This window comes from Loa loa (assembly GCF_000183805.2).
Source record: "Loa loa unplaced genomic scaffold supercont3.575, whole genome shotgun sequence".
Taxonomy (NCBI): Eukaryota; Metazoa; Nematoda; class Chromadorea; order Rhabditida; family Onchocercidae; genus Loa; species Loa loa.
In genome coordinates, this window is record NW_018108755.1 from 5,943 (window position 1) to 16,792 (window position 10,850).

The 10,850-nt window shown below is 26.3% G+C and overlaps 2 protein-coding genes across 2 annotated transcripts in view; both read right to left on the reverse strand.

The window, feature by feature from the left end:
* LOAG_18840 (hypothetical protein) overlaps window positions 1-2,653 on the reverse strand; it is a 5,208-nt gene extending 2,555 nt beyond the window's left edge. Inside the window, exons 1-6 of the mRNA XM_020451502.1 lie at window positions 2,561-2,653; window positions 2,216-2,407; window positions 1,719-1,857; window positions 1,299-1,473; window positions 714-765; window positions 444-528 (exon numbers count right to left, since the gene is read on the reverse strand). Of these exons, the coding sequence (XP_020304706.1) occupies window positions 444-528; window positions 714-765; window positions 1,299-1,473; window positions 1,719-1,857; window positions 2,216-2,384 (620 nt within the window). The 5' untranslated portion in view covers window positions 2,385-2,407; window positions 2,561-2,653. The remainder of the gene's footprint in view (window positions 1-443; window positions 529-713; window positions 766-1,298; window positions 1,474-1,718; window positions 1,858-2,215; window positions 2,408-2,560) is intronic.
* A 4,624-nt stretch (window positions 2,654-7,277) lies between these two features.
* The window catches only part of LOAG_18841 (hypothetical protein), a gene marked incomplete at both ends in the record, with an annotated part of 4,983 nt that continues 1,410 nt past the window's right edge, over window positions 7,278-10,850 (reverse strand). The window contains 4 exons of the mRNA XM_020451503.1: window positions 7,278-7,412; window positions 9,067-9,264; window positions 9,584-9,753; window positions 10,239-10,449. Of these exons, the coding sequence (XP_020304707.1) occupies window positions 7,278-7,412; window positions 9,067-9,264; window positions 9,584-9,753; window positions 10,239-10,449 (714 nt within the window). The remainder of the gene's footprint in view (window positions 7,413-9,066; window positions 9,265-9,583; window positions 9,754-10,238; window positions 10,450-10,850) is intronic.

Here is a 10,850-nt window from a genome sequence, read left to right on the forward strand (position 1 = left end):
GACAATTGAAAAAAGACTCACGTTGTTTTTCTTAATTTACACATTTTATAGTCAAATTATGAAGTAGAAGGAGGCGTCCCCGTCATTTAAATGCATGTTTAAGAAAGGGGCAGTGATACATTGATGATATTTTAAAATCGACAAAAGCTTAGTACAGTATAGAGTATACTGCCCGATCATCTTGATTAAGTTTTTTTTTTATAACAGTCCATTACCAAGCTTTAAAATCTGCTATGTGGGACTCAAAATTTGTTTTTCTAACCTTTTTTTTTACTCACTTGATGTGGGCAGTATTGGTAAAGATGGTTAGAGCAATAACTTACATAGTTAAATCAAAGATCGAACATATGTACATGCCAACTCTTCAACATGTCAAAACTACTTATTCACAGAAAAATTAAAAAGGGAAATAAAGAAAGGGAGAAAGAAGGAAAAGAACTTACTTTCCGCTCAGTTCATTTTGATCAGTGGTTGTAAAAGAGTGAAATGTGGGATCAACCAATTCGTATTTCGTTGTGAACTCCGCTTCTATAAGTTAGAAAAAGTTGAAGAAAGGAGTTATAAGAATCTCGCTTCAATACAATCACGGTTTAGTTGAGGGAATGTACTACTTGGATGATAAAGCGAGCAAAAGAGAAGGGAGTTAGAAACAATACCAAATGAAAAAAATAAATGAAATTGAAATAAAATAACAAACAGACTAGCGAACTGACTTCGTTCATCGCCATTTCCAACCGGTACAGCCAATACTGCATCCCCTTTTTGCTGAAACAAGCAACAAATAAACGGAAGACATACATCCGAAATTAATCCCTCATCATTCACTTCCACTTAATATGATTAATAAATTATATTATTTTGCAATTTGACACTGCAAGTGTATAAAGACGTCCTTACTAAAATATTAAAAAAATCAGTTTACATCACGACAAGACTTATAACCGTAAACAATGACAATCCTCATTAAAGGACATCTTAAATATCTTAAAATCTTAAATCGCTAATACCGTTGTATTACTTACCGCTATACTACTCCGTATGTGCTTTTCCACGAAAAAAATGCTTTTATGAAATAACGACTAAGGGATGCTAATGTAGGACATGGAATGTATCCCTTAAACAATAAGAGCCAAGTGTTCGCCAACAAAACATCATACACTTGAATGACTTAACCATCGACCAGAGTAAACAACTGTTATAACGCTGGCATCGTCAGCCTTCTTTGGAAGGTTAACGCAAGATTTTCACGCTGTTTTCAAGAAATATACGGTGATGGCAACAAATCCCAGATAAACAACCTGTAGAGAATCTGATAAATTAATAGGAAGCATTGGTTCAACGGCTTTTGAGATTGTTTGTTCAGCATCAAGAACAGCTTGTGCAGTTAAGAATGTATCCACCAGATGTGCAACATTTGATGACGGCAACTGATTGGGTCGTGGTACCGATAATGGTCGATACCACTTGGTTTGCCTGCAAACAGAAAGGCTTGAAATACAATAGATCATGGAAAAAGTATCGCTTGATCGCAATTAAACTAAAAAAGTCTGATATGTGGCTATAATAAGATCCCTTATTACATCAACCATTACAGTGACATGATACTATTAATAATAAAAATTGAAAAATATTAAATTACTGAATAATTAAGTTCACTTAAATAGTTGTTAACAAAGGTTTTTAATGTCGACAAAATCTAGAAAAACAACAACTCTCACTCATACTGATCTCGTAAAAAGCTCATCGCTTCAAAATACGGCCAATTTGTTGCACCGTTCCGACGTTTACCATCATATAATCGTCGACGATACTTCTCGCTCAATTCGCGCCATGCTGATGCTACGACTTCAGCCGTTACTGAAATAGAAGCAATTTAGAATTTTATGTAAACGGAAGAAAAGTAGCAAAGTATGACTAGAAATTCCAAGCGTTCGTACTCCTTGTTTATTTCTCGAATAAGAAGAAAACTTCCTCTTATAGAAATAATAAGATGATACTATATGAACATATGCAAATATTTTCCGCACTATTACTCCTTTTACCAGTTAATGTTGCATATAACATTTAAAAGAGAATGCTGGTATAGTATTTACGTAACCGTAAGTACAAAATAGCATGAAGCATGAAATAATACGGCAAAACTACCTTAATATTTAATTCTTAATGAGTGAAACATTAGAAAGATGACTATTATCAATGAAAGGAATGCACTAACCAGCTTCCAAATTCAGTTGTTCCGCAATTTCAGCAAATCGATGAATTTTCAAATCGAAGTGAGTAATGTATGTAGTGGATGCACGATCCCAAATGCTTGGATCTTGTCGTATAATATTGATCAATTCAAAAATTGCCTCTGAACCGCCAGCTGTTTCGATTTGTTCCATTATAGTCTACCAGATCAAATTACCTATAAATATCTTGAAAAATATTTTAAGAGAAAAAAAAAATGTGAATAGAATATATTCGTTGCAATATGTATTACAAGTCTAATTTATGTATGAATAAGTGCTTCACATATATTTCAAATGATGCAGTAAATAAAAACAAACGGATGTATTACTATTAGTATTGAAGAAGCCATCAGAATATTTCGCTACTGAATCCAACGTGATGATAGATAGTGAAACCGAATGCAACAATATAGATACATACCTATAAAACATCTGAAAATAAAAAAGAAAAAAAAATTAAACGTGAAAAAAAAGAGCTAATCTGATTTAATAGTTGCATTATCAACTAAATTGATTTCCCGGTCAAATTATTACTGCTATCAGTAATGTTATCATTTTGGAATGGAATTCATAATTTTCAGAAATTCACTAAACTTATAATACATCCTAATAGATGTCATAAATGTAAGTAATTAACATCGATGAATTGAACATAATTCATGGAAATGATTTAGTTTGTATAAAGAAATGAAATGAGAATAATATTGTGAAATATAAAAAGAAAAACATTTATGCTATCTTTTAAAACTATTATTTCAAATATTTCTAATTATTATTAACCAAAAAAGCACTAAATAACATACCATTTAGAAAAATCGAGAATTATAAAACAACATGCCAATTCCGATAAATAAAATCTATAAAGCAATCCGAAACCGAATTAATAAATGCTAACACGATAATGACATGCCCACGCAGTTCTGCAGTGCCATCACAACCGTGTCAATGTGCATACATAAGTGTGTATGTATGTATGTATGCACTATGTATGTGTGTATGTATGTATGCACTATGTATATATGTATGTAGGCATTATGTATGTATGTATATATGTATTATGTATGTATGTATGTATGTGTGTATGTATGTATGTATGTATGTATGTATGTATGTATGTATGTATGTACATATGTGTGTATGTATGTATGCATGTATGTAACTGTATATGTGTATGTATGTAAGTGTATATGTGTATGTATCTTTATGTATGTATGTTTGTATATATGCACTGTTTATGTGTGTATCTATTTATCTATCCATTTCTATGTGAATATGTATGTACGTATGTATGTATGTATGTATGTATGTATGTATCTATTTATGCATATATATATATGTGTGTGTGTATGTGTGTGTACGTACGCGTGGGCGGTATACAGGAGAGTGATAAAAATATTTATTGCAATGTATCTTTCATATGTCTAGATGGAGTTATGATGTTATCATAAATGTTATCAATTCAATAAAACACCCACACATGTTTCGTGTCGCATACAAATGAATGTAATACACGTGTTTCCCCCAAAATAAATCATCCCCTTTGAAAATAGGCCCTAGGGCTTACGGAAATGCTCCTGATGTTTCATGCAGCCGTGCCAAGTCCTTGATAAAAATCTCGGGCCCACCTCCACCATCTTGCCTGGCTCTTTCATCGTTTGATGCTAGTCCTTAGCTGCAGGAAGCAGCCGCAGACAGCACCGAGCCTCCAGACTTATCTCTCTCTGATGGATGTTCCTCGATGACGACTGGTCTTTCTGTCTGGTAAAAAGACAAAATGAGTGATACCGTGTTTCTTCGAAAATAAGTCATTCTCTGGAAATAACCATCATGTTTCTTTTTTTTTCAGCGGGCGGGGGAACCGATGTTATTTTCAGGGAAACACGGTATTATAATATCGGTTGGAAGTAATACTTGTTAAAGACGACATGCAGTATGCATGATTCACTTTCATGCTGCAAGTAATGCATAAAAATACTCAAATAGTAGCTGATTGATTACAATGTTGAATTCAACTTTGTCAAGTTAATTAAAACTATTTATTTTAATTACTTGCAAATTTGAATTGATTCAAAGTAATCATCTTATTGATGCATCTTTTGCATTACATATTACTATTAATAAAAGAAAAAAAAAAATTATATTACTTCGTCATGCTAACGACTACTGTATTAATGATCATAATTTGAATTAATAATTTAATAAATTAATAACCTTATATGATTGCAAAAATTTATTTACTAATTAAAATTAGTTACAATGAATGTCATCTTTATGTCATTTTGTCAATTTCCTCTATTATTTCATGTATGTTATATTTACGTCAAATTTATATTGTCTAATTTAAAAAGCTTTATATGCGACAATTGTAAATACAATATAAAAGCATTTATATATGAATTATTTGGAAGCACTTTTTAGCATTAGATAATAGAGCATGATTGCATGTATAATACAATTTTACACAAAAAAAAAAAAAAAAAAAGAATTAATGAAAAATTTTTTAAATGAAATAATTACCATTCATACACGTTTTAAGCATAAAACAAATGAGATTTATCACGTTTAAAGAAATAAATAAACAAATCAAATATTTATGACATCATTTTAATGTTGACAAATTTTGTTTCATTTTAAATTTGATCATATCAAAAAAAGAAATTAAAATATAAATGCTTTATTTCTTTCAATTAAAACAATTCAATGGACAATATGTAATAAGAATTTGCTTTCCAGAAAATCATTATTTTAATCCTATTTGATATTTAGTTTTAACTAAATAACGTTATTGCAAATGATTGAAATACTTACTGTATAACTGATAAAATTAATTAGATGAAAAATCAAATTTAATCAATTTCTTTAAAAAATTTGCAAAAATTTGCTTCTCTCTTAAGGAAAAAATTTTTTACAGCAAGTAAAGGAAAAGAAACGATGAAAATAAGTTAATTGAAACTTATCATTGGAGTTGAAAAAAAATTTTTTTTAATTTAACTTTTCATTTTAAATTCTTCCAATCAAAGAGAAATTGAAATAAGCAAGGGGTATAAATATTCTATCAGTTATCGTTTTTTGACTATTTATTTAGTGTTTTTTAATGGACGAAAAGAAAAAAAAGAATTTCACTTGGATAAAAGTTTTATTTTTTTTTAAATGATCGCTAAATTTATTATATGAATGAAATTGAGATTGAAATTACAATAGTTTGTAGTGATTATAATGTAATATATTTTCAAAAAATTAATTTCTTAGAATAATTTGAAAACGAAATAATCAAAAAAAAAAAAAAGAAAATGGAGAATCTTTCAATACTTTCTAAGATTAATTTATGAAAAAATATCGTATTCTTCAAATCATATTTCAAATACAAACACATTTATTTATTGAGATCAAAATATTCGATATCAGATTTATAACACGTATTATTAATAATGGAAGACATTGTTCAAATATTGATGAGATCATGTAAAAATTATTGTTATTGATAAATTAAATTATTAATTTTTTGATTTTCGAATTTTTTTGATTTAAGAAATATTGCTCAAAAAAAGAAAGTTTATGAAAATTTGCAAACTAATTTAATTTTAATATTACTCAATTAATTTACTAATACTCACATAATCTGATTTATTTTTGATTCATTGCTATTAATTATGCATATCCTTTTGACAATTGAAAAAAAAAAAATGTCAATGCAAAATTTGATGGAAGTCAAAAAAGAACAAAGTTTCTTATGTTGCTTTAAAATATTAATATTATCAAATAACACAAATTTTGAAATGAAATTAATATCTGAGCATTTCAAATTGCACCAATTCCTTAATGCATTAATCGATAATCAAAATTTGAATACCTACTTTTTTTTCATGTATTTTTTCAATTTAATATTTGTTATTTACTTTTTTGATGAATATTTCATTTTTTATCGGAAAAATTTGTCATTTAAACATGACATCATTTATCTTTCATAATGCAGAATTCATTGCTTTCGCTTATTTCTAAAAACTATTTGATGCATTATTTCATTCAATTTGTGAAAAGTTGTCATTATGAAATGATGTTAACTGCTATCAAATTGTTTTCATATGTTTAAATTAATTTTTAAGTAAACAATTTTCATCATATTTCAACATTTTCAAGCTAAGAAAACATCTCATTATTAATATACAACAAAATCAAATTTTAAAAACAGAAAAAAAAACGACAACTTTCCCATTTTTAATTTTCTAAATTGTTAAGTATTCAAATTATTATTTCATAATGAAATAGCACCGTTTTTATATTTTGTTGACATTATCAACTTATCAACTGGATATCAATCGTAATTCCAGCACTTTCATCGATTTGCTAGTGGTTTTGTATTGTACAGGTGAAAATGATTTAATCATAAAATAATCTGAAATATATGAATAAATACGTCAAATAATCTGAAATATATAAATACATCTAAAATGAAAATGAAATATATAAATAAATGTTTAAAGATTATTTTGGTATTAAGCAACAGTTGAAGATAAAATCAAAAACTAATATAAGAACGGTTAAAATTTGGAAAAATTAAAAATGAAATTGAGATCACAAAATTTTTTTCTCCGACATAACAGCAATAAGCTGAGGCAAAAAACTACGAAATCATAATATAAATCTATAAAAATATAAACTTACAAAACTTGATTATCAATAATATTTTCTAATTAAGTAAAATGTATGAGAAAAAAAGAATAACGATAGAATGCAAATTTGAAATTAAAAAAATGAATAAGAAGATAAAAATTATTATCAAAAATTCAATCAAACATTGGAATATTTTCAAAATATTCTAACATTTTAAAAAATTTTTTAAAAATTTTCTCAATTTCAGCTTTCAATACACTAAAAAAAGCAGAGAAAAATAAACAAAAACGAAGGAAAATAATCTAAAAATAAATAACTATATGTTAAGATATGATAAGTAATTTAAAAGAAAAAAAAAGGAAATGATAAGAAAAAGAAAAACGAAAATTTACAAATTCCAATTAAAATCTTACTCATTTGCAAATAATATCCAATTTATCCATCTAAAGCATAATGTTTTAATTCAGCAAATACTTCAGTAAAATAAGTTGATGATGAATTAAGTCGCAACATATCGGCACTTCGTTCATTCACTATTTGCACACATCGATCCCAGAAACGATCACGATCCTATAATTAAATAATTAAAATATAAAATAATAAAATATCGTGCATAAAGTATGAAAATGTAATATATATATATATATTTATTTATTTATTTATATTTATATTTTTACATATACATATATATATATATATATATTACATTTTATATATATATTATATTTATATGTATATATATTTTTATATATATTTATATTTATATTCATATATATACTCATAACCGGAAAAAAATAAAATGGTTATATCATTTGACATTACAAAACATTATTATAAAATTTTGTATATTGCAAAAGTTTATATACTAGAAAATTTTTTATGCTGAAAAGTTTCTTATGCTAGAAAATTTTATATGCCGATTTGTTGTTTCCTAAAAATGGTACGAAAAAAAATGCGTCAAAAGGGAATAAAAGTTTTTTCTTTTTTTCGCCTAAAAGTGGTATTTGTGCGCTTGTTTCTTTGCTTTTTTCGTTTTTATTTTTTATTTTTTATTTTTGTTTTATTTTTAAACTTACTGGATATTTGGCATGCAATTTTCGTTTAAGAATATAGGAATACATTAAAAATGATGATGAAGGTTTTTAAAATATTCCTATGTGATAGAAAAAAAAGGGTTAATTCGATTCTGATTATAACTTATTGAAAGCATTTCCTTTTGGGATTATTTATTCATATACTTATGTACTTAATAATCAATTTTCAATGATTAAAATTGTTTTTTCGTATTTTCTCCTTTTTTTCAATTACTTTTTGGATATGATTTGTTTTGCAACTTTTACTCAAACAACATCTTTATCGTACTTTTATCTTTGCGAGTTAATTTTGTAATTAACAAATTAATATAGAATTCAAATATTTCGAATAAAATATTTTTTATGATTGATCTTTCAAAATAATCCAGAAAAAAGAAACTTAAAAAAAGGATATTATTTGAACTTAATAATACCACAAAGTTTATGTAATTTTTTTCTTACGATGCAAACGAATAGATTATTTGTTGAAATACTGTATGCAAATCATTAAAGATAGCACACTCGTTGAATAGTTTTTGAAATTAAACTGAATAATTTAAAAGTTGAAAATTTAAAGTCTATTTTAATTAACATCATATATTATCATCGTATATGAACGATAATTATTTTGGAATACAGCTTTCTGAATATGAACATTTGAAATAAATTATTTATATAACTTAATATATTAGTTATTGGCCATTTGAAATTTGTAATTTATACAACCAGGGATATCCAGGAAATGACCATTTGAAATTTGTAATTTATACAACTGGGGATATTCAGAAATATGAACATTTGAAATAGATTATTTATATAACTTAATATATTAGTTATTGGCCATTTGAAATTTGTAATCTATACAACCGAAGATATGCAGGAAATGACCATTTGAAATTTGCAATTCATACAACTGGGGATATCCAGGAAATGACCATTTGAAATTTGCAATTTATATAACCGGGGATATTTAGGAAATGATCATTTGAAATTTGTAATTTATACAACTGGGGATATTTAGGAAATTATCATTTGAAATTTATATTTATATAACCGGGGATATTTAGGAAATGACTTTTTGAAGTTTACAATTTATAATTGTTACAATTTGATTAAAATTTTAGTAACCGAATTAAAGAAATAAATCAAACCTGATCAATAAGAAATGGTTTTAATGGATAGGAAATTTCATTGCCTATATAACTGTAACTTATATAAAGACAGGTAAGTACAATTGATTGCAATTCTTCCACCGTTTTGATCGTTGCATCATTACCCACCATACTTTTCACTAACATATAAACAAAGACTAAATTTGCCGGATTAATGAATGCTACATCTTGCCAACCCTAAAATTATTCTGATGCAAGTAAAATTTCTTTTTTTTTTTCTTACAGTTGAAAGAAAAATTTCAATTTCAATTCAATAATTTCAATAAAAATTATTTTGTTTTTTTCTTGCAAGTCAATTTAAATGGAAAAAAAAATTTTTTTTGCCATAAATTCATACGCTAAATTAATTTGAAATAGTCATATGATAGTTATAAACAAACTAATTACCGTATCATTTTACATTCCTTTTAGCATCTCATCATGGCCTATTTTGAAAAGTAAAATTTGAAAATTGAAAATTTTAGTGATAAAATTTTTTATCAAAGAATTAAAACACCTGTAATAAAAGTGCCCTATCAACGGTCCTAAGCCACATGACAAGTTGAGCAGGTTCAAAATGTCGAATATGGCATTGTTTTGATAGATACTGTCCTAGGCCACGCAATAATTCTGATGTAGATGCCTGGATCACCGTCCTCCTTTTTACATTGTCACATGGAATTGATGCTAAAAGTATAAAAGTTTTATTAGTATTATTCCTAAAAATGATCCACCATAACAGTAATCGTTATTTGGTAACTATTATAGCTATAATTGTTAATGATTATAAACTCATAATTATGATAAAATATTTGCTAATATCTCATCAACATTTACTATTCCTTTTTCTTAAAACATTTTTTATTTTTAGGTGTTTTGAAAAGTTTTTCGATTTGTTTAACGGAAAATTAAATAAATTAAGAAAACAAAAACACCGAATATACATAGTTACGTACATGTATATGGTATTTCGATATTTTTACAAACAATTTAAAAGATCAAAAATCATAATAATAATTAGTTGAGTGAACTTTTCTATCGTTATTAATAGACATATCACAAGTAATTATGATAAATAATCATGATTGGTATTAATATGAAAAATGATAATGATTATAATTATTATGAAAAACGATCATTTACAGTGATTATCAAATACATGATAATTATACCTTTTACGGTGCAATTGGTGGAAGTTTTCTGATTAGTCTTATAAGTTTGTTTATCATTCGTTGAACTGACAATACCCACTGCATTAGCAGTATTATCATTATTTACTGCACAACTACTACCAAATGGTTGTTTTTGAGCACGATGTGTTGGTGATAACGGTGTCTTTGCTTGAGGACCAATAGGACTGATTAAATTATTATTGACGAAATCCTAAAAAAAGAAAAACAGTTACAAAAGTTTTGTTTTAATATCATACAATTTTGAGTATTACATTTGTTCCAATACAATTGATAAAATATATTGAATTTCCTGAAAATTTTTCAATTTTTTTAAAAAAGTTTGATTACTAATATGTTAAACAATTACTATTAGGAAAATAGTATTATTGGATAATTTTGAGAGAGTAAAAAAAAAAAGAAAGAAGAAAGGAAAGAAATTTGTTAGATGACAAATGAATGATCGATAGTTGGAAGATAATATTTCCCATAAATAATTAAATACTTGAAATTGGACTTAGGAATACTATGAATAAACATATTGACAAATTTGATAATCAAATTTAGTAAAAGTATATATATATATATATATATATATATATATATATATATATA